This window comes from Cervus elaphus, chromosome 11, assembly GCF_910594005.1.
Source record: "Cervus elaphus chromosome 11, mCerEla1.1, whole genome shotgun sequence".
NCBI lineage: Eukaryota > Metazoa > Chordata > Mammalia > Artiodactyla > Cervidae > Cervus > Cervus elaphus.
Window position 1 is genome coordinate 372329 of NC_057825.1, and position 24644 is coordinate 396972.

At 54.3% G+C, this 24644-nt stretch overlaps 1 protein-coding gene across 9 annotated transcripts in view; it reads right to left on the bottom strand.

Annotated features, from left to right (window-relative positions):
- Nucleotides 1–24331, bottom strand: part of CACNA1B (calcium voltage-gated channel subunit alpha1 B) — a 205670-nt gene extending 181339 nt beyond the window's left edge. For 8 of the 9 annotated variants that reach the window (XM_043917716.1, XM_043917713.1, XM_043917710.1 and 5 more), the window contains exons 1-3: nucleotides 23931–24307; nucleotides 22803–22908; nucleotides 19404–19543 (exon numbers count right to left, since the gene is read on the bottom strand). In XM_043917716.1, the coding sequence (XP_043773651.1) occupies nucleotides 19404–19543; nucleotides 22803–22908; nucleotides 23931–24214 (530 nt within the window). In that variant the 5' untranslated portion in view covers nucleotides 24215–24307. Of the gene's footprint in view, nucleotides 1–19403; nucleotides 19544–22802; nucleotides 22909–23930 lie in introns of all 9 variants that reach the window. The other variant, XM_043917715.1, reaches the window with a different exon arrangement.
- Nucleotides 24332–24644: the final 313 nt, after the last annotated feature.

A 24644-nucleotide genomic window follows, 5' to 3' on the forward strand; every position in this document is an offset into this window, starting at 1 on the left:
AAGCAATTATTTCTGAAAGACACGGACAAAACTCCCAGGAAGTTGGTTGAGAGCAATTTCTCAAAGGTGACCTAAATGAGAAGGAAAAACAAGGAAGAAGGGATCAATACATATGTGTGACTGACACAGCAGGAACTAACACAACATTGCAAAGCAACTATACTCCAATTTAAAATATACATATAAAATAAATTTTATATACATATATATAGAGAGAGACAGAGAGAGAGCGCGCGCCAGGTCCCAGGATCACAGTGTCAGTGCCCCTGGGAAATGGCGTCGGGGGTGAGCTCTGAGCCGCTGGACCTCAGGGGGTGGGCCCAGCACAGAGACTGCAGGAGACCCTGCAGGTGATTCTGATGCACACTCATGTGCGGATGCTGGTCAGGAGCATCTCCTTGAACCCCTTCCTGCAGGTTTGCAAATCCCACTCCCCACCCCCAATTTCCAGAGGACAGAAAGTAACACAAAGCCTTGAAGGAAAAATGCAGCACAGAGCAATTATAGGAAGGAAAAAAAAAACAGGCACAGAAAAGCAATCTTTAGATATTGTCATCAGAGTGCTGAGAAATCTAGGCCGAAAAAAATCAAAACCTGGCTGCAAGCCCACCATCCATCAGCAAACAGAGAACAGCTCAGCTCCCCTAAGCAAGCTGTAGGGACCAAGCCCAGGACCAGGACAAGAGCACAAATTCCCCAAAGCTGATGTGGCACCAACATGACTGGTCCAAACCCTAATGAAACAAAACTCAACCATGAAGACTCATACACAAACCACTGAGGGATAACTCCAAAATGTGAATGACCTACAGCAATAAAACTGCAGGAAGTGGACACATACTAAGACACACGCCACTCCTGGAGAGACAAACAAAATGTGGGTTTTTAAAACCTGATTCTCCACAAATCAACTCAGAGATTCTCAATAATTGAAACAACTTCCCAAAAGGAATTCTTTGGACTATAATAACATGATTTCAAAATTATCTAGAAAGTTAAATAGGCAAAATATTAAATAAATATTCAGGAAAGAAAAGAGAGAAGGTCCTGTTTCATGAGACACTGAGATATTACTTTGAGCTCAACTTCTGGACCACGGGCCAGGTGGGTTCGAACCCAAACAAGCAGCATGGGTAACACACAAGAGCACTTCAGTATGTGGCAAAGGCACACAACCAAACGACGGGAAAGTTATCCCGTCACACAGAGGAAATAAACTGTCCCTCTTCTAGGCATCTGTCTCAAGGAAACAGTCAGAGGTATGGCACTGATGTAGGTATGCTTTTTGGTCTTTTCTATAAACGCAAACTTTGAAATAACTTAAACAGTCAACAAGAGGAAGATGACTGGTCGGCCCCGTGTCTTAAGCGCGTTCTCAGCTGTGGGGGCGCACAGACAGCCCCAGGGACCTCACGCAGCCCCGCACAAGCCAGCCTGCCAGTGCCGGCCGCAGAGCGCCCTGTGCCCCCAGGGTAGGGCACCAGCTGTGTATTTCAAAAGCCTACACGTAGAAAACGCTCAGAATGAAGAAGCTCAAAACATTAACAGTGGTTATCTCAGGGTAGTGGGCCTGTGGGTCATTTTTATTCTTTCCAACAGGAGCATTTTCAAGTGAGAAAATCAATATTTTTATTTACATGGCAAAGAAGAATGTGTACCCTACACTGAAATTGTTTCAAATAATAAAATAACTTTGAGGCACTTTAATTAAAAATTATATATTAACAACAGTAACAGAAGGGTGACTATAGCATACATCTTTGTATTCAACATGCATTTTCTGGGTGCCTATGATTCCCAAAGTCTTAGGCTCTAGGAGATGCTGGAGAGCAAGACAGGAGGTCAGCCTGGGGGAGGGGAGCAGGACTGGCTTGGAGCTGGAGGCCTTCCTTCTGGGTTCACACCCAGCATGGCTCCTGGTAGGAAACACATGCTCCGTGTTAGTGAAGAAGCCCTGAAGTTTCCAAAACGAAACAGCAAAGAATCCACACGCATAAACGCCAGTCAGGATGGCTGCTATCCAAAAGTCTGCAAGCAATAAATGCTAGAGAGGGTGTGGAGAAAAGGGAACCCTCTTACACTGTTGGTGGGAATGCAAACTAGTACAGCCACTATGGAGAACAGTGTGGAGATTTCTTAAAAAACCGGAAATAGAACTGCCATATGACCCAGCAATCCCACTTCTGGGCATACACACCGAGGAAACCAGATCTGAAAGAGACACATGCACCCCAATGTTCATCACAGCACTGTTTATAATAGCCAGGACATGGAAGCAACCTAGATGCCCATCAGCTGACGAATGGATAAGGAAGCTGTGGTACATATACACCATGGAATATTACTCAGCCATTAAAAAGAATTCATTTGAATCAGTTCTAATGAGATGGATGAAACTGGAGTCCATTATACAGAGTGAAGTAAGCCAGAAAGATAAAGACCATTACAGTATACTAACACATATATATGGAATTTAGAAAGATGGTAACGATAACCCTATATGCAAAACAGAAAAAGAGACACAGATGTACAGAACAGACTTTTGGACTCTGTGGGAGAAGGCGAGGGTGGGATGTTTCGAGAGAACAGCATCGAAACATGTATATTATCTAGGGTGAAACAGATCACCAGCCCAGGTTGGACGCATGAGACAAGTGCTCGGGCCTGGTGCACTGGGAAGACCCAGAGGGATCGGGTAGAGAGGGAGGTGGGAGGGGGGATCGGGATGGGGAATACGTGTAAATCCATGGCTGATTCATGTCAATGTATGACAAAAACCACTACAATATTGTAAAGTAATTAGCCTCCAACTGATAAAAATAAATGGAAAAAAAAAAAAGAAAACATAATGCAGTAACATGCAAACATGTCCAAACCATCAGTCATGGAAACAAAAGATAAAACAGCAACAAGGCAAGGCCTTACACCGAATATATCATCAAGAGGATTTAGAAACAAAACACACAGTAGTGGCAACGTAGATGTTAAATTTAAATAGAATTAGTAGGAATGTTGGAGAATGGCATGGCAACCCATTCCAGTATTCTTTCCTGGAGAACTCCATGGACAGAGGAGCCTGGCAGGCTCCAGTCCATGGGGCACAAAGAGTCAGACACAACCGATCAACTAACACACACATATAGTAGGAATGTAAACTAATGCATCACACTTGTAAAACAACTTGCAAAATAAAATGCCATAAAATGCTTAAACACTTTCAATTAGTCCACTCTGGGAATCTGCCTCATTGAAATAATGAAAAAAAAAAAAGAAGAAGAAACCAAAGTCGAAAGATCAACATCACACTATTGCGATTAAAGAGTTGGACCATAAAGAAGGCTGAGTGCCGAAGAATTGATGCTTTGGAATTGTGCTGGAGAAGACTCTTGAGAGTCTCCTGGACAGCAAGGAGATCAAGCCAGTCAATCCCAAAGGAAATCAACCTGGAATATTCATTGGAAGGACTGATGCTGAGGCTGAAGCTCCAATATTTTGACCACCTGATACAAACAGCCGACTCACTGGAAAAGACCCTGATGCTGGGAAAGATTGAGGGCAGGAGGAGAAGGGGGTGACAGAGGATGAGATGGTTGGATGGCATCACCAACTCAATGGACATGAGTCTGAGCAAGCTCCTGGAGAGAGTGAAGGGCAGGGAAGACTTGCGTGCTGCAGGCCACGGGGTCACAGAGTCAGACACGACTTAGGGACTGAACAACAGCAACACTCATCTTTGTGTTCAGTGACAGTGGAAGCCTGGGTGTTCATCACAAATAACACATCAGACCTAACGTGTTTGTGAAATAACAGTAAAGGAAACAGATGAACTGATCCCTGGGTGAATCTTAGAAGTACTGCACTAAGTGAAAGGAGCCAGATACAAAGGGCCGTACAGTGCATGATGGCACCCGGAGCCAGTGTCCAGACAGACGCGGCCCCAGAGACAAACATGAGGTGAGTGGTTCCCGGGGTCGGCGGGGAGGGCATCGGGGAGTGACCATGGACGGGAAGGGGCTCCCTTCTCGGGGACATGGACTGCTCTAAAATTAGAACATACTGAAAACTGCTGAACTGTACACTATAAAAGGATGAATATCATGGTATGTGAATTTACCTCAATATGCTGCTATACACGAAAAAGTAAAATGGAAGTTTTATGCAAATTATGATTACAAATACATAAAATACACAAAGACTTGGGCCCCTGAGCACACACTCACCAGCTTGTGACCACTGCAGCCTGATCCCCAGGCCCATCACCTTGCACACGAAACGGCAGGGCATGGAGACATGGCGTAGACTTGTGGACACACAGGCGTGAGGCACATGCTCAGACACACAGCCCCACAGGTACACAAGCAGCCAGTGTGGACAGCAGGAGCCACGGACACACTGGACCGTGATCATCCGTGGAGCCTGGACCGTGGATGATGGACCAGGAACACGTGGTGTGGACACACCAGCCAGTCCCTTCCTGGGGTCCCACTCACAGGCACCCGAGGCAGGGGGTGCCCAGCCATGAAGAAACATGGGACCACTTGTTGCAGTGTTGGCCTGGGGCCCCGACCCTGACCCAAGCACCCCCCAGCCCAGATTCTGGGGTCCCCAGCTGGGTCTTTGTAGCTGCATGTTCAACATATTGGCTGAGTTGGGTCACCCTGCCTTTCCACATCTGTTTTATGATGGGGGGGTCACCTCTGCCCCTCCACAGGCCAAGCTGGGAGCCCTCCCTGAGGCCCCAAGTCCATCAAGTCCGACAAAGAGAGCAGAGATGCCCGGGACAGCCTCAGTCTGGGCTGCCAAGCCCACACAATTGCTATGGACATCTCTCTGACTCTCAAAACGTAGCAGTGTGGACAACAACTCAGCAAGAAGGGTCTGGTGTGCGGCCTCCTTGGGATTGTTGCTGCTGTCATGGGGGAGGGGTGGAGCGGGGCTCCAGGGAAAAGCCAGGAGCACTTTGTCTGGGGGAGGCTTGCACCTGCTTGCCCCAGCCCTGGCTCACCCTGGGCAGGTGCACAGGGAGCTGTGGGCAGACATATGGCAGGGGCAGCACCATCTCCAGGAACTTCTTTGTCACTGACTTTCCAGATGCTGATTCTTGCCCAGGAGGCTGAGGCAGTTGCCATGGATATAGCCTCCTGGTCTCAGCCAAAGATGTCTCAGCCTCTGCCATGCTCCCCACTCTAGCCCCATCCTGGGCTGCACATAAAGCACAGTGCCCTGCACTAGAGGCCCTGAGCCTGCTCCAAACCCTAGAGACCCCAGGCAAGGCTGAAGAAGGGCCAGCCCTGGCAGGTGCAGGCCCCCAAGCCAGACAACATGACATTCACAACTCACTCAAATAAAAACATCACAGCTGTCTACTTTATACCAAGGACACTCAGAGGTCAGCACCATTAGTCCCATCATACAGAGGAAGAAACTGAGGTTCAGATGGCACATCCAAGTGTCCAGGCTCACGACCCAAGAAGAGGAGGAGCTGGGCATGCCCAAAGTACAGGAAAGTCCAGCTAAATGTTCTCACCCCCTCCAACCCCTCCTCGAGGGCTAGAGAGCAGGTAGGGACCACACAGAGTGGACATCAGGGGTTCCAGGCCCCCAGCTCCTTTGGGGCATGGGGGGTGGCCATTGTAGAGATGCTCTACAGTCCTTCCCTGACCACCACCCATCTGGACATTGGCCCCATGTGGATACTGCATCCTTAGACTGGCTGAAGGGTTCTGTCCAGCTTGAAAGAGGCCTAATACTTTTGTCACCTGAAGCAAAGCTCTGACCAGGGAGGTCAGCATGACCCAGGAAGCTCACCCACTGCAGCCATGGAAACCTTGCCTTCACGTCACTGTTATCAGACCCTTCATCTCAGGGTAAGCAGTACTCCTCCTGCACTCCTAAGGGTCGGGGTGGCTGGTGGTTACAAGCTTGGACTTTGGCTTAGTCTAGCTGGAATCTGCACTGGTTCCTGCAAAATGTCTGAGCTCCTCTCAGTTTCCGGTCTGTAAAGTAAGAGTGTCACCTCCTCCCTGTAAAGACGAGGGGCCCTGCCAATGATGGTTGAGCAGGGAACCTGAACTTCTACTCCACATAGAAGTTACAAAGCAGAAAACCCTGTCTTCTTACTGAGAAGGATCAGAGACCCAACTAAAACAGAGTTAATAAGAACCAGAGTCTCAGAAAAACATTTGGAGATGTCCAGGTTTCAATCGTATCTCATTTATCAAAAAGCCAGGAAGATCTCAAACTGAATGAAAACGACAATCATAGATTCTGACACTTGAGATAACAGAGGCGCTAAAATTTTCTGACAAAGATTTTGCAGCAGTTATGATAAAGTCTTTCCACAAACAACCACTAACATGTTCGAAACAAACAAACAGAAGAAAGTATCCTGAACAATATAAAGAAGAATTAAATGGAAAATTTATAACTGAAAACTACAATAGCCAATGTGAAAAGCTAAGAGGATGGGCTCAACTGTAGAAGAGAGGGAACGTGGGGAAGGGCCAAGGGGCTGAAGAGCGGGAAGGACCGAGACATCAGGCCCAAAGACGGAGCGGGGGGAGGGGGAGGAAGCAGCGGAAGGAGTGCGGGGAGAGGGGCTCCGGGGCTGTGAAAGCCAATCAGAATCGCAGGCAAGGGGAAAGAAGACGAGCCTTCAACAAACCGTAATCTTTTAGGAGGGTCTGAAATATCCCAAAAATGAAAGAAATATGACACAGAGACACAAAGTGAGCCTATGCTTTTAAAAAAAAACCGTGTTAATAGACTCGCTCAAAGCAGGGTTACCACAAGCATTCAATTTTTAAAAAATGCACTATCTGCAATAAAGTGAAGCTCAGTAAATGATGTGTGCCTGTATGTACTCAACAATCGAGCCACAAAATATGTGAAGTAAAAACCAATAGAAATGTAAGGAAAAACAGACAAATGCACTACTATAAACACAGACCTCAGCACCCACCTTGACAACTGACAGAACGATCAGACAGAATACCAGCAAGGATACAGAAGACTTACTAACACCTTCAACAGAATCTATTCCACATTTACGGAACACGCCACACAAAAACAGCCATATACATATTCTTGCCAAGTTCCCATGAAACATAAACAAAAATAGACCGTATCTTGAGCCTAAAAGAAACATTACCAAATTTAAAATAATCAAAATCATACAGAGTGTGTTCTCTGACCACATGGAATCAAGCTAGAAATCAGTAACAGAAAGATACTGGAATATTTCCAAACATTTAGAAACTAAATAACACATTTCTAAACAATCTATAGATCGAAGAAAAGTCTAGAGAAAATTTAAGAACACATGAAACTGAATTAAACTCAAAATACAACATACTGAAATGTGTGAGACACAGCTCAAGTGTGACTGTCTCAAATCACTGATCTAAGGTCTCACCACAAGAACTGAGAAAAAGAAGAGTAAAACAAACTCAAAGTAAACAGAATGCAGAAAATAATAAAAATAAGGGCAGAAAAAATTAAAATTGAAAAAAGAAATTAAAAAATTATTGAAACTAAGAGTTATTTCCTTGAAAAGATCAATAAAACTGACAAACTTATAGCAAGACTAACCCAAACCTCCCAAAAGAGAGAGCTATTGTGAGAGAAGACATAAATTACCAATATAAGGAATGAAACAAGGGCTGTCACTACAGATGCTGCAGACAGCATAAGAATAATAAGGGACTACTGTGAACAACTCTACACACACAATTTTGACAATTTAGACTTAATGGCCTGTGTCCTAAAAAAAATACAAACTACCTCAACTTACCCAATAGGAAATAGATAATTTAAATATCCCTTTGACTATTAAGGAAATTGAATCTATAAGATTAAAACTCCCTAAAGAGAAACCTGTAGGCCAACTGGATTCACTGTAGAATTCTACCAAATATTTAAAGAAGAATTCACAGCACTTTTACACAATAGCTTCCAGAAAATAGAATGGGGAAGGAACACTTCCAAATCCATTTTTGGAAGCCTGTATTATCCTGATATCAAAGCCATACAAAGACTGTACCAAAAAAAAAAAGAACAAAACAAAGCAAAAAAAAAAAAAAACTAAACTGACAGATCAATAGCCTTCATGAATACAGATGCAAACATCCTTTAAAAAATATTAGCAAATGCAATTCAGAAGTATATAAAAGGAATTACATACCATGACCATGTTCATTCCAGGAAGTAAGTCTGGTTCAATACTCAAAAATCAATCATTGCAATTCACCATATTAACAGGCAGAGGAAGAAAAGGTCATGTGAGCATATTAATGTAGGATGAACATTTGATAAAATCTGACATTGACAAGTGGAGAAGGAAATGGCAACCCACTCCAGTGTTCTTGCCTGGAGAATCGCAGGGACGGGTGAGCCTGGTGGGCTGCCGTCTATGGGGTCGCACAGAGTCGGACACGACTGAAGCGACTCAGCAGCAGCAGCAGACACTGACAAGAGGAAAGCTGATTCATGACAAAAACTCTCAGAAAAGAAGGGATAGAGAAGAACTGCCTCAACTTAACAAACAGCATCTACAAAGACCTGCAGCAAAGTGAAAGCGAAAGTTGCTGAGCTGTGTCCAACTCTTTGCGACCCCATGGACTATACAGTCCATGGAATTCTCCAGGCCAGAATACTGGAGTGGATAGCCTATCCCTTCTCTAGCAGATCTTCCCGACCCAGGAATCAAACTGAGGTCTCCTGCACTGCAGGCAGATTCTTTACCAGCTGAGCTAGGGGAAGCAAAAACCTACAGCAGACATCATACTTCACAGGAGGAGTTTGAATGTTTCCTCCCAAGAATGTTTCCTCCTTGGAAACAGGGCAAAGGTGTCCACTCTCTCATTCAATGTAGCACTAGAAGTCCTAGTTGATGTAATAAGAGAAAAAAAGGAATGAGAGGGCAGAAAGAAATAAAACCGTTCCATTTGCAAATGACATAGTTGTCTACATAGACAACTCCAAAGAATCTTTAAAAAAAAAAAAATCTCCTAAAACTAAAAAGTGCATTCAACAAAGTTACAGAAATAAAAACAAATATAAAAGAAAATGTATTGCTTTTCTACGTAGCAATAGCAATGGACACTTGAACACTGAAATTTTAAATATTGTACCATTTGTACACACATAAAAATAAAAGAAAAACTTTTAGATGTAAATCTAACAAGACATGCACAGCTCTTGAATCCCAAAAACTACAAAATACAGAGGAAATAAATCAATAAGGTCTACATAAATGAAGAGACATATCATGTTCATAGATTGGAAGACTCAACATAGTAAAGATATTAATTCTCTGAAAATTAACAAACTAATTTTATACAACTCCTATGAAGATTTTGTATATATATTGACAAGATTATTCCAAAATTTATATGGAAACAAAGGAACTAGAATAGCTACAACAGTTTTTAAAAAAAGAATAAAGTGGGAGGGATGAGTCTGCCCAATTTTGATACTTGAATAGTTCTAGTAATCAATACAGTGTAAAACTGGTGGAGAGATGGACACAGATCAATGGAACAGCAGCAGACCCATATACACATGGCCAGCTGACTTCTGACAGAGGAACACAACACTTCAGTGGTGGAAACACACTTCACAGCCTTTTCAATTAGTGGTACTGGGGCACCTGGATACCCACATACAGGCAGAAAACTAGCAAAAAGAATCTCAACTGAAAGAAGCCTCACTCCTGAAACAAACACTAACTCAGAACAGATCCCAGACTTACATGTAAAATATAGAAGATAAAACTTTCATGGAAAAAAAATAGGAGAAAATCTTCATGACGTCGGTCTGGCAAACAGTTCTTAGACTCAAAACCACAAGCCCTATCTATAAAAGGGAAAACTGACTAACCGGATTTCATTACAATTTAAAGCTTTTGCTCTGCAAAAGTCCTCATCACAAGGATGAAATAAAATTAACTACAGACTGGGAGAAAATCAACTAGTATCTAACAATCCAACTAGAACCTGAACAGAATACATGAACTGACATTTCACCAAAATGGAGATACAGATGGCAGACAAGCCCATGAAAAGATGTCCAATATCAGTGGCCATGCAGGTCAGTGGCCATTAGGGGAATGCAAATCAAAACCACCATGATATATCACTGCATACCCACCAGAATAGCTAAAATAAGAAACAGTGACAACAGCAAATGCTGGTAAGGATATGGAGAAACTAGATCACTCATACATTGCTGGTGGGAATGTAAAAAAATGTAAAGTGGTACAGACACTTCGGATAACAGTTTGGTAATATCTTAAACAATTAAACATGCGCTACAGTACAGCCCCATAATTGCACTCCTAGGCGTCCATCCAGGAAACTTATGTTCACACAAAACCTGTGCACAGACGTCCAGAGCGGTCTTGTGGGAGACATTTCAAAAGCCAGAAACAAATCACGTGTCTTTCAACAGGTGAACAGTTAGAGGCAATGGGCAGTAAAGAGAAACAAAGTACAAACGTGCGGCAATGTGACTCAGTCAGCCTCAGAGTCATCCTGGTGAACAGAGCCAGTCCCTAAGGCGTGATTCCATCAACCAATATTTAATGCTCCTGAAATGACAAAGTGATGGACGCGGGTGCTGGATCATGGTCATCAGGGATTAAGGGGCAGTGAGGCCGGAGGAAAGTGGAAGCGGGTACAGAAGGGCAACAGGGCGGGTCCTGGTTGGGATGGAGTTTCTGCGTCTTGACTGTGCCGGGGTCACACTCTGGTCATGAAACCATGCTACAGCCTCACTGGATGGCACCTCAGCACCCTCTGTGCATACTGCAAATCTGTGATGAGTTCAAGATAAGATATTTAATTTTTTACGAGGGGATGTTAATAATAGCATCCAGCGCAGGAAGGTCATGGGACGATCACATTAGAAGAGCAGCCAGTGCCTAGGAGACTTCATGGAAGAGCCAACTTCACGCTTTCGTTCTCCCCTGCTCGCCCTTCCAGCCCCACCCACTTGTGTTCCACCAGAGGGCTCTGCACCCACGCTGCTTGCCAGGCCAGGGACCCAGAGAAGCATGGGAGTGAGCGCACCATCCCAGGGGGCCTCACCCCATGGAAGGAGCCACTCACGGAGACCGAACCCTGGCCACACGGGGGTCTCGCTCGCGCCCCTGCTGTGCCCCTGCGTCAGTGTATTGCGGGGCTGGACAGGGGAAACACCAGGCCCCAGGACTGATCAGGAAATGGGAAGAAGGACCCTCTCATTTCCTGCCCATTCCCTGCCCCCACACTGCATTCACAGAACCAGGGCCCCAGACAGCAGGTGTGTGGAGGGGCCGGCAGGCAGAGAGGGCGGGTGGTGCTGGAGGCCCCCTCAGGGATGCCCCCTCCTAGACAGGAGGCTGCAGGACACCCAGGACACCCCCCGACCCCCCATGGGCTCAGCAGTGCCCTCCCCGGCTCCTGCCCCAGTCCAGGCTGCAGAGGGTCCGGGGCAGTGGGCAGCCCTGCCTTCAGCCATCTCAGTCCACAGTCCCTGCTGTCAGACCCAGGAGGCTGATGACCAACCGCAAGGAGTGAGAAAGGACTTACAGACAACTAACCTGGGCCCACCACACCACAGACACTGCAGACCCGGACTGGTAGCCGCGTGGACGCCCAGGATCAGTCAGGCGCCACCTGTGCCCATGGGGGCCGAGGGAGGTTCCCACTCCCCCGCTGGATTTCAGTCCCACAACACTCACTGCACGCTGGGAACTGGGGGCCAGGGATCATCAGAGGAGCCTGGAGTCTGAGCGCAGCCTGTTGCAGACTAACCTGTGTCCCCCAGATTCCTCTGTTGAAGCTCTGACTCCCAATGGGACTGTATCTGGAGATGGGATTCTTGGGAGGTAAATGGTTAAGCAAGGTCCTACGGATGGGCTTTAATTTAAAGGATTAATTTAATAGAACAGGGAGAGACACCAGAGACCTGCATCTGCACACACAGAGAAGCGACCCGGGAAGACACAGTGGGGAGGCAGCCGCCTACTGGCAGGAAGACACCCCACCTAAGGCAACCCCGTGGGCACCTTGATCTTGGACATCCAGCCTCCAAACTGAGACAGTGAACAGCTGCTGTTGTGGGCCCTGACCCCCATCTCAGGCATCTGTGCGGCACCCAAGCTAAGGGGAAGGTTCTGCAGGGGAAGTCCATCTGTGGAGCCAGCCAGGAGGGAAGCCCCTGGGACAAGAGCAGGGCAGAGAGGCCCTTAGGCAGAGAAACACAGACCCACATCCTATCATGCTGAAAGCAGCGGCCCCAGCACATGGGCTCTTATACCCTGGGAGAGAGAGGGAGCCACCAGCTGGAGTGATGAGGGCTCTGAGAGGGGCTCCCCAGAGAGGCTGAGGCCTGGAGAAAGCGGGGCACAGTGGGGCGGCCAGCCGGGTGAAGACAGGACACCCAGGGGCCTGTGCAGGCGGCCTGCGGGGGTCCGCAGGTTCCAGGTCTGTGTGACTCAGACGGGCTGTGGGCAGGGCAGGAAGTGGCCCATCCTGGCGGCCCCCCACCGCTCAGTCAAGGAGGACCTGCTCTCCGGCCTTTCCCCAGTCCAGGGACTGGGACTGGCGTTGGCTCCAGGCCTAGCAACACAACAGGACATTAGCAACCATTCTCACCTCCGTGTGAATTTGCAGCTCTGGGCTCACCAGCATGAAACAGGGTGAGGGGAGGCACCTGAAGTTCAACAGGAAGGCAGAGTCCAATGCCCAGCTGCCCCACCCGCCTGAACAGCTGCAGGTATATCCACCAGCCACAGGCAAAGACTCCCACTCCCACCAGGCATGAACTTGACCTCCTGTGACCTCTGCAGGCACACCTGGCACAAGATACATGGATAGATGAGCAGTTGCTCCCTGCCACCTCTGCAGAGGGAGGGCTTCCCTGGTGGCTCAGATGGCAAAGCATCTGCCTTCAATGGAGGAGACCCAGGTTCAATCCCTGGGTCAGGAAGATCCCCTGGAGAAGGAAATGGCAACCCACTCCACTATTCTTGCTTGGAGAATTTCAAGGACAGAGGAGCCTGGCAGGCTACAGTCCATGGGGTTGCAAAGAGTCGGACACAACTGAGCGACTACCGCACCTCTACAGAGGCACACCGCGATCAGCATGCTGCGGGCACCAGCTGCAACAGTCCCAGGGGCCCAGCACTCAAGACCTCGCAGTGCAGCAGAGCGGAGCTCCGGGCCTGAGTCTGGCAGCCTGCACTCCCTGTCCTGCCAGGATCACCAGGCCTTTAGAGCTGGGTGGAGGGGGCTCTCCTTCAACACATGGGGTGGCATCTGCAGGCAGCAGCCAGGAAGGGCCTGGTTCTGGCTCCCCACAGCCCTTCAGGAGGGTGTGAAAAACCCTAAATCATAGGAAGAAGGGGGAGGGGAGCCAGGAGAGCAGAGACACTGAGAGGTGAGCAGTAGAATGAGCCGCCCTCAGCGGACACCCAGCCGGCAGGGGTGCAGACAGAGGGAGGCGGGGAACCCCATACCCTGCCTCTGGCGCCAGCACGGGGCTAGCAGCCCAGTAGGGCCACTGGCAGGAAGCAGGCACCTGGGAGCCAGGCAGACACAGCGGCCAAGCCTGTTCTGAATTATCAGCAATGCCTCAGGGATGCTGCCTGGGGGGAGTTTAAAGATGTGGTCCCCAACAGCCTCCCTCTGCTGCTCCAGGGGCCGCTGGTCAGAACTCAGGCCCCTCCCCGTCCCAGCGATTCCCAGCCTCAGGTGGGGATAGAAGAGAAGGTCCAGCAAACCCCCAACCTGAGCAGGCACCAGAGACCCCGCCTGCAGGACCACATCACGGAACAGAGGAAGAGCCCACACAGGGCAGCTCCGGCCCAAACGTAAGCTCTAGAGCCCGAGGTCACAAGCCGAGGTCAGTCCACCTCCAGACCCAGTGTCACTCATGGTGTCTCTGGTCACCTGGGGCTAGGCACGGTGCCCTTGGCTCCCACACGTGGGCACAGGCTCACTGCTCACCTTGGCCCTCACCTGCTGGAGCCCTCCTCACCCAGGGCCCGGCCTCCCGGGACCACATTCCCACGCCCTCTGACAGCAGCCCCAGCCAGGCCCCCGGTGCTCGGGAGGCAGGGCAAGGCGTGGACACAGACATCCCTCCCTAGGCAACACAGGAGGCTCAGGCCAGCGACAGGAGACCCTGAGTTCTAATTACATGTCCTGGAAAGAAATCCCAGCTTAATTTGGAGTAAAATGAGATGCTGTGGTTAGAACTGTCCGCAGGGAGCTACCTGCCCGAGCTGGGATAGACCTCTCCTCCCCCAAGGGAAGCTCCAGGCTGGGCCATAACTGGTGGGGGACTCTGGGCCCAAGTCCTCATGGTCTGAGAGGACCCTGCCCGATCCCCAGCTGCAATCAACCCCTGGGGACCAAAGGCTGGTCTGGGGGCTCCCTTGGGGATGGGGAGGGCAAAGGTGCAGGGGTGGGCACGGCAGCAGTTAGGACAGGTGGGCAACGTGGGTGCCATACTCGGGGGCCAGCAAGTTTCCTGAGGACAACCAAGTGGCAGTGCTTCCCACAGCCCAGCCCAGCCCAGTCCCACACTACCTCCTGGGCACTGCTCCCCATGGTCAGCAGCCCACCCCCCAGGTCAGCCCCTGCACCCAGAGCCCCAAGCAGCCCCCATGGCCTCCCAGCATCTTTGCCCCCTGCCCCCTCCCAGGTTCAGGACGCCCAAGCCCCTCCCACTTGCTGCTCTGCTCAAGGTCCTTCTTAAGGACTTCCCCTGAACCCCATGAAGGGGAACTTCACCCCCACGGCCCGGCTTCCTGCTCGTCACTGCACTTCACACCCACATGGACAGGCTGCTTGTCGCCTGCGTCCCCGGGAAATGCAGCCTCCATGTCCATTGCTGTGTCCCCAGCAACCAGGGCACTTGACAGATACCTTCCACACGAACGAGGGGATGGGCAGTCAGCCAGAGGGTCAACGGGGAGAGACGGGAAGGTGACCAGCCAGGGGAGCCCAGAAGAAGGCAAGAGGCCGAGCAGAGGGCATCCTCACTCACTCTGCCTGCAAGCCTGTCCTTCCATCGCGGCCCACCTGCGACCCACGCCAGCGTCAGCTGATGGGCATGCAGAGCACCAGAGGATGGCTCTCGCCCCATCCCTGCTTTCTCATCTGACAACCCAGCACATGCACTCAGCTCGACCTCTGGTGTACTGAAATCACAGAGAGATGAGCATGGACTCCAGGGTCCCAGCCGCCCTCGTCCACCCAGACGTCACTCCAGCACGCCGGCTGCACCACTGCTGTTCTGCCTCCTGGGCCAGGCTGTGGCCCCCGCCTGATTAAACCCTCTGCCCCTCCTCTCCCTCCCACCACTGCCCAGTTCTCTGCCCGGCTTTGCTGAAAAACTCCCCTGAAGGTGGATGAGCTGCCCTGGGTGCCCACCACGGACCCTCTGGGCCTACAGGCGCCTCCGTGCAGGCCATCTGCGAGGACCCTTCACCTGCAGGCTGCCTGTCACTGCACTCAGCGGTCCATCCTCCCCGCACTCCTGCTCAAGCAGGACATGCTCTTCCTTCCTAAAACACTGTCCCCACCCACCTCACTGGCCAGTCCCAACCTACCAGCTCTGGAGTCCCCAGGCTCACCCACGGACAGCTTCTTCTCCAGACCCCACCCCTGGGGGTCCTGTCTGATCTCAAGCTCTAAAGGCCACGGAGACACCTGTGTTCTGGTACTGACCCCGTCAGCCACGGCCTCTCGCCAAATACCTAGCAGGCTCAGCCCCTTACTGCTGAGCCTACACCAAACCGCAGCCGTCCAGACCACACCGTGTTCTCCTGAACCCCGTTCCTACATGGGAAAATGAAGCCTGTACTGTCAGTGAGGAGTGGTCTCCACAGCACACCCACCCCCAAGCCCCACGATGTGGCCATGAGCCTGTGCCCTCAGCCCTTGCTGAGCCTCTGGACGCCTAGAGGAAATAGAGCGGGCCAGGGGGACCAGGTACCCTGAGAATGCAGCCCGCAGGGCAGGGACTGGGGGTCTTGTTCACTGCTGTATCCTCAGCTCTGATTCTGAGTAAACAGCGATCAAAGGACAACCAGTGGGCAGGGCAGCACCAGACGAGAGCAGCTCACGTGGCTGGAAGTGTGCAGACTGGGGACTGCAGCCAGGACAGCCCCGCCCCGCTCCGTGGGCAGGACGGGTGCTGTATCGCTCTCCCCCCGCAAGGCCAAGGCTGTGCCCAGGCATAGTTTACAGATGAGTGTATGAGGTTAAGAGGCTTCCCCGATGCAGGGTAGGGTCACAGTCCCATCCAGGGCACCTCCCACGCCCCGCATGCCAGCCCCAGAAGCAGAAGCAAGCCCAGTTGGCCTCGGGGACAAGTCAAGCTTCACCAGGCAACACGGCCTTCCCTGTTCACCATGGGGCTTCCAGCCCTCTGAGTACCAATTAAGTAAATGCTAATTAAAAACAACACAGTAACGAGAAACAGTGCCCCCATGGCTCCCCACAGGCGCCTCAGCTCAGGAGGGTTAGGGCTCTTCTGTGGATTCCCCAGGCCCAGGACTCACCCCAAAAACAGACAAGGCCTCCTTCTATCATGCACCACACATACACATATGTACACAAACGTGCATACACAGCTCTGCACATTCATACATACACATGGGTGCTCAGTTGCATGTGTGTATACATACATACATGTGTGCACAGTCACATGTATACACATGTGCACATGTGTGTCTGAATAGATGCACATGCACACATACAAGTGCATGCGCACACGCGCACATGTAAATGCACATGTGTGTACACATACATGCATGAACAGATGCACATGTGTGCGCGGATGTGCACATGCACAAATATACATGTATGCACTGCTGCACACGTGTACGCATATACATGTGCGTGCATGCACACACATGCAGTGCAGGTGTATATGTGTGCACACATGCATACATACACATGTACACACATTGCCAGTCCCCAGGTGCTGCAAGCAAGAGCAGCAGAGCAACTCCCCCACATGACTCTGGGCAGCATGTGAGCCCCCATGGCACACAGACCACCTTCCCCATCTGGGGGCTCCCCTCCCAACCCAGAACAATCCCTGCAAACAAGGTGCAGAGAGAGGGAGCCTGGAAACCATCGGTGCCAACTCCCAGCCCTCCTCTCACAGTGAGAGCAGAGACTCCATGGCCCATACGAGAGGCGCAGAACAAACAGAAAGAGAAAGGCAAAGGAAGAATGAGAGAGAGAAAGCAAAAGACAGAGAAGGAGAAACATCGAGAGGTAAACAAATAGAGAAGATGAAGACGAGGTAAAAAAGCAGAAATGCAGAGCTTAGAAATGGGGAGACAAAGACCAAGAGATTAAGACAGGGAGAGGGGGAGAGAGAGACACACAGTGGGAGGGCGGGCGGGTTAGAGGCTCACGTGAAGGTAGGAGAGAGGAGAGGCAGAGACAGATGGAATGAGGGCAGGGTCTCTGAGGCAAAGCTGGGGGCAGAGTTACAGTCTCGGGACCCTTGGGATCCCCCTGCTGGGGCTCCAGGAAGGTGAGCCGTCCTATTCTCTCCTGTGCCCAGGAGTGTGGTCAACAGGCAAGAGAAAGCAGCTGCCCTTGGAGGTCTCCCAGCCCTCACGGGGGGACCAGGCTCCCTGAACCTGGAATCAGGATATGTTTGTTGGAAGACTCGGGGGTCCTGCCAAGGGGTTGGCATGGACCTCCCTGCCTTGCTCCCAGCAGCCCAAACAGCACCACGGACAGCACCCCCAGAGGCCAGTCCCACCACCCTCACCAGCTCCCAGCTGGCTCAAGCACAGAGCACCCGAGCTTCAATAGCCCATTAATTCAGAAGACACTCCCTGACCCTCCTGGGGGCCCGCCCTAAGCTATGCTCTGGGGACACTCTAAAAAATAATACGTTCATATCCTCAGGGACACAGGTCTAGAGGGAGAGAGATGTAAACAGCCAGTGACACTTCTCGACAGCCCACACAGCGCCCAATGGACTGCAGGGCATACCCTGCCCTCCAAGGGCCCACACTCACCACCACGCCCCATCAGTGGGATCTTAGAGGGCTCTCTGTACAAACCCCCATGGCAACCTGCCCTCAGGCAGCAGACGGATGTGGACGGTGAGCACCACACGGCAGGATGGCACAACTCCCAACAAAAGGCTCCCTGCTCCCTTCCCTCCTTGGTCATTAGGAAAAATGGAACAGATTAGAAAGTTGCCCAGCCTATTATATCCAATTTCAGTGGTGCCCATCTCATCAAAGCCAGTGACAGGCTGGTGCCACCCACAAAGACGGCATGAGGCCCACCGGCCCCTCGGTCATCTCCAGGGAGAGACCCTCTGAAAGCGAGGCACCTCGATTCTGGCCTGTGCTGGGCATGCCACGGGCACTGCTGGAGCCATCAGCAGCCGTGCAAGCAGACAAGAGAGCTGGCCTCTGAGGCCGGGGTCGGGGACGGGGCGGGGCTTGCACTGAAGGTCTTGTCTGGGAGCCCAGAGGTCACGTGGCCAAGTCTGTTTATCCTCACGTGTGGCACAGGAGCCCTGGCCAAGCCACCTGTCCCTTGAAAGAGCTCTGGGCCACAGCGGGGCTCCCAGCAGGCTGTGGAGGCTCCAGGCTCCAGGAGGAGCAGCTGCAGGCCCAGGGGTGGGGCCTCTGGGACCTGGACTGTGCAAGCAGGTTTCTGGAGCAAACCCCAGGTGCTTACCCCCACTCCAGCCGGAGGCGGAGGGCAGCCCAGAGCTGGGGCAATGGCAGCTCAACCTCAGAACAGGGCAGAGGCCCTGAATACCATCCGGCAGGTGAAGAGACTGAGGCCCCGAAGGCTGGGGGCCCTGTGATGAGGAGACAGGCTTTCTGCCCACTCTCCTCCCCCTCCCGGCCCAGGCTCAGGCGACTTTCTGGATCTCCTGGATTGTTTGGGAACCACAAGCTGGTGATTATTAGAGTCTATCTGAGAAGGAAAGTGGGGGATGGAACACTGATTAAGCACCTTCCTGGAACCAGAAGCTGTGCCTACAGAGGCACAGCCTCACCAAAGCACAGCTCCAGGAGCACGTGTCCATGAACCCTTCAGGCAGGAGACTCGGACGCGCACATGTGTCCCCCAGGTCACGGGGTGAAAGAGGCCAGGCTGCAGCCCAGGATTTACAAAATCAGGCCCAGTGCCTTCCCTGCCCTGCGGACCTGACCACAGCACCAGCAGCTCCACAAGCAAGCTCTGCCGAGGACAAATCTCCTCGACAGCCCCTCAGCCAAGATCACAGCCCAGGCTCTTCCCAGGGAAGAACAATGCCTGTCCACCCATGAAGACCACCAAGAAGCAACGGCCCCCAGTGTGGACAATGCTGCCCGAACCCACTCCACGCGCAGGGCACCCCGGCCCAGCACCTACCCCGTGAGGACCACCACGAAGTCCATGACGTTCCAGCCGTTCCGCAGGTAGGAGCCCTTGTGAAAGACAAAGCCCAGTGCGATGATCTTGATCCCAGCCTCGAAGCAGAAGATGCCGATGAAGTAGGGCTCTGTGTCATCCTGAGGAGAAGCACAGAGCAAGGTCACCACCCCCCAGACGCACTGGCGAGGACCCCCAGCCCTGCCATGACACCCACCGACTCAGTCCTTTCAGCACGGGCCTGGGTGCTCTGTGCCAGGCTCCCCTAACACACAGGTGGCCCTGTCCCCACGGCCAGGGACACCCAGTCATGTGAGGAGGGGCTCCCCCCTGACACCCTACTGCAGACTGAGCAATACTGCCAATAACAATATGTGAGGGGCTTCCTGCAATCACCAGGGCAATCCTCTTATACCATCCCACAGGCACTGATCACTGCTGTCATCCCCATCCACGGGGGAGCTGAGGCACAGAGCGATCAAGGAACTGGGCCAGAGACTCGCAGCTTATGAGAGGCAGAGCCAGATTCCAAGCCAGAGGTGACCTGGGTCTGACCCTGGGCTCGAACCACGGCAGGGACCATGCCCAGCTCCCTGGAGCACAGCCCAGGACCCGCTTGCTCACTCAGTACACACCTGCTGCATATTCAAAACACACACGTTCTGGTGCGAGCAAACACGGTGGGCCTCAGGGAGCCCCTGGAGGGCAAGGCATCCAGCTGGGTGACCAAGACAGGAGTTCTGGGTGGAGACAACAGACGGCAGCACCGGGACGGGGAGCAGGCCCGCGGGTGCCAAGGCCCACGTGGGGATGGGCTGTGGGGACTCGGGGAGCACTGGGACGTCACACGCTGGGGGCAGGGGCAGACAGAGCCTCTGTGCAGGTGACCCCAGAAGCGGGACCGAGGGGGCACTGGAGGAGGAGGGTCAGCAAGGGAAACAGCCCGAGCGCAGACCACGGACACAAGAGGACAAAGAGGAGGCAGGCAGGTCCTGCTCTCAGGACTGTGAGACCTGCCACCCAGAGGCTGCTCTGCCAGGGAGAGGCCTGGCCTCAGGACCCAGGGAGGGGACAGCCAGGCTGACTCTTGTGGGGGCTGCTTGTTCCCACTGCGGACCAGCAGCCTGTGCCTTCCTCGCCCAAGGAGCCTGGCCTCCAGGGCTCTCCCGTCCGACCTGGGGAACCCTCAGCCTGGCCTCCTGGCCCATGGCTGCTGGTAGCAGCATGAGGCAGAAGCTGCTGCCTCCAGGGACCAGACAGTGGAGCGTCCATCACAGCCCAGCTCCCCCATCCTACTGTCCTGTTGCTGACTCATGAGGATATTCCCTCCCCAATGCTTCTGGTCTGGTTCAGTCAGAGGGTCCCCTTTCCCCAAGAGAAGAGGCTGCCAACCACCTACTCTGAATAAACACAGGGCCCCAGCAAACATGTTCAGAGAAACTCTGGTGTCACAGGAGAAGAGCTGGCCAACATGAGGAGATGGAGTGGGGCCCCTTCCCAGACCCCTTGCTCCCAGCCCCACCCCTGACCACACTCAGCAAGGGCTGGCTCGGGGGAGGGGTGAGACTGTGAGCTGGGGGCTCCAGCTAAAGGCCAAGTGGGAAGTTGACAGGTGGGTGGGAAGCAGAGCTGCGGAGGCCCCACTCCAGGGCAGGCGCCTCTGCACACGAAGCCCCTCCCAGCCTCTGGCAGCAGCACCAGCCTCCAGACCTGATCTGGGACCACCACTGTACCTGCTCCCCAGGCCCTCTGTGTTCAGCCTCCATCCATCTCAGGGCCACCAGGCCTTGTGGGGGTGAGCACATTCTGCTCAACCCTCAACCCTTACAAGTGTACAGACCCCCATCACCACAAAGCAAACTGTCCCTTACCTGTGAGGCTGGATGCACACTGGCCTACTCAAGCCTGCTTCCCAGGAGGAAGGCCCGAGTCTGACTGCCATTCACAGGCCTCCCTGCCCCTGCCACCCTCAGCCTGTTTCCCTCTGGCCCCACCCCTGCCACACCCTGTGGCCTGGCATTCGAGGCTCCCTGCCAGAAACCCGTTTCCTCTCACTTTCACCCTCTTCTCCAGCCTTCAGAATGGGCACCCACCACCAAGCTCACAGCAGACCAGGGGCCCCATCACCAGCAGAAACCTGGGGCCCAAAGAGGGCAGGTGAGCCTGTCTAGCTCCATGTCTGGACAGGAGTCACCCACGGGGACCACCCTCCACTCTGTCAGTATGCCCTGCACAACCCTCCCCCTCCGAACCCACAACTGAAACCCCTCAGCCGTTCTTGTGCCTGGAGAAACAGCCTACCCACAAACCCCCATCTCCTGGCTGACCACCCCGGCTGTCACTTCTCTGCCTTCTCGAGGTGCCCACCCAAAGTAGAGCATCCCCAGGGCAGCCTACTCTGTCTCCTCTGCTTCACCCCTTGGCCTGAAGTTCAAGGCCCACGCCAAGCACAGAACAGGCTCTGCTTCATCAATGCTTATCTCTGCTGAAGTAAAGGAAAGAAGTTTGGAAGAACAGTCTCTTGCCAGGATGTGGAGAAAAGGGTTCAGCCTCTGGAAGGCTGGTGCCCCCAGAAGTGTCTCTTTCTTCAGGGACCCCAGGACTGCAGCACCCTCCAGCCCCTGCGTGTGCTTTCCTTCTCTCTGCTCTGAAGCTCAGTCTCTCAGGCCCCAGTGAGCCCACATCAAGCCTGGGCAGAGAGGCCAGGGCAGCTGGGACGCTGGGGGCTAGGAGACATAGCCTCACCTTCAGAATGGGGCCTGCCTCCTCAAGCAGCACCCTGCCTCTGCCCCAGCCCCTCCAGATACCCTGACCTAGCACCCTGGTTCCCGTGGGCTCAGTGCTTCAACAGGGGAAACATGGGGTCTGGGAGCTCCTGGCAGGAGCGGGTGAGAACTATGTTTGGGGATGTTTGGGAAGAAAGCCTGGGAAGGAGTGCATCCATAGGAAGCAAAGGCCCCACAGGGAAGGCGACCCAAGCAGAGCCAGAGAGGGAGACAACCAGGGCTGCACCTGGGCCAGAGCCCACCACAGCCCTGGAGGGAAAGGGGCAGCCTGGCATTCCAGACCCTGGGCCATCGTGAAGGCCCCTCTCAGGTGCCAGCATCAGCTCTTGGTTTCTTAGGTCACGGCTAAGTCCGCGTGGGCAGGACAGGCGTAGGCTTGGCTAGTGTCACTGGGCAGAGCAGCTGCTGGCTAAAATGCCCTCCCTCAAGCCACCGGCCCCCAGCAGGGGCTGAGCGGGCTGTCCCACTCCTCCTGACCATTGAGGGAAGTGTTAGCTGCCCAGACAACCCAGCCCGAGGAAGCTGCCCCGTGACGGGTCCTGAAGGGTCGCAGAGTCAGACAAGCTGCCGCCGCCGCACGCCCTGCCCTCAGGCCCGCCGCCACAGCACTCACCAGCCGCTCAGACATGGGCGTCTTGTCTCCGTCTGGGAGGTGCTGCTCCAGCGCCAGCACGATACAGTTGGCGATGATGGTGGCCAGAATCATGTACTCAAACGGAGTGCGTGGGTTAAGGACTAGCCAGGAGGCGCCAAAGAGGAGAGGCGAGGAGGCCAAGGCCGGCAGCGCGCAGTGCAGCAGCCGAGCCCGGCCGCCTCCAGAGGGCCTGAGAATGACCAGGTCCGGGGCCCACCCCACCCTTCCCTCCCCCCTCGGGGCGCCGCGAGGGCCGCCTCCGCAGTCGCAGCCGCCAGCCCCTCAGCACGTCCCCGCGGCCGTCAGAACCACGGACAGCGCCCCTGCGCGGCTCCGCCCGACTCCCAGCACCTCAGCACGTCCCCGCGGCCGTCAGCACCACGGACAGCGCTCCCTCCGCGGCTCCGCCCGATACCCGCGCCCCGAGAGAGGGGGCCGTGCGCCCCCCGCGCGCGGCGGGAGGAAGGACCCAGCGCAGGCGCACACTACCTCAAGACACGCAGCCACATGTACCTACACAGGCACGTGAACACCCATGTACCGAGAGTCCCGAGCGCACGCACGCGCAGCACCGGGTTCACGCTCTGCCCTCACACACTCAGGCACCTGCAGTCAGGCGCGCGCACGGGCTCGCCTCCACCCGGCGCTCACACCTACACGGACACCGATTCGCCCTCGGGTGCCCTCCAAGCTGGCCACGCGCTCTGCGCCGGCATCGACGGAGAGAAGGGACGAGCCCAGGGGCAGGGGGCTCCGCCCAGCGCCCACCCCGCTCCCGCGGCCGCCGCCACCACGACCACACACACACACACACAGAGAGAAACAAAAACACGCACGCACACGCGGCGCGCCGAGAGGGCCCGGAATCCGCCCCGCCCCCTCCCCGCCGAGCGACCCGATGCGCCTCTCCCCGGGGCGCACCCTCCTCCAGCCCGGGGAAAGATGGCCACTGGGCGCAGCATGCGGCCGGCCCCCTCCCAAGCCCCCAGCCCAGGCCGCCCCTCTTAGACCCCGCAAGGCGCAGACGCCGGACGCCGCGCCCCGTCCCCGTTCCCGCGACCTCGGGCGGCCCCTGGCCCCAACCCGGCCCGGCACCCGGCAGGATATGGCCACTCGGTGATGCGCTTGGCGTATTTGCGGACGACGTTGTCCTCGCTGAAGACGAAGAGCGAGCGGTTGACGGTGAAGCAGTTCTGCTTGACCGGGATGGGGTTGTACAGCGCCATGGTCCGCGCGCGTTGCGCGATCGACTGCTTGTAGAGGACCCGCTGGCCCGGCTGCAGCCCCCCGGGGCCCGGGCCTCCCGCCCCGCCGGCCCCGCCGCCCCGCGCCCGCTCCCCGCCGCCGGGGCCCCCATAGCGGCTGCCCAGCTCGTCCCCGAAGCGGACCATGGCTCCCGGGCGCTGAGCGCATCCCCCGGCCCGGCGGCCCCGCGGGGATCGGAAGGCGCGAGGCTCGCCCGGCGCTCTAGCGGAGCAGCCGCGGAGCCGCCGGACCCTCACCACACCTCGCCCGCCAGGCAGCCGCCGCACCCGACTCAGCCGCCCGCGCCACGCCCTATATGGGGCCGGTCACATGGAGGCGCCAGGCCAATCCGCGCCCGCCCCGCCCGCCCGGATCGCGCCCGCCCCGCCCCCAGCTGGCCGCCCCCGCCCTGTCCCCTAGCCCCATCCAGCCGCCGGCCCCCGGGACCGCGCCTCGGCCCCCGAGTCCTCCCGGCTGCGCGAGAGCGGTGAGTGTGCGCCCTCGGCGCGTCCCGCCTCGCTCCTGGCCGGCAGTTGACCAGATGCTGAACTGGGCAGCTGAGACGAGGAGCTGGGC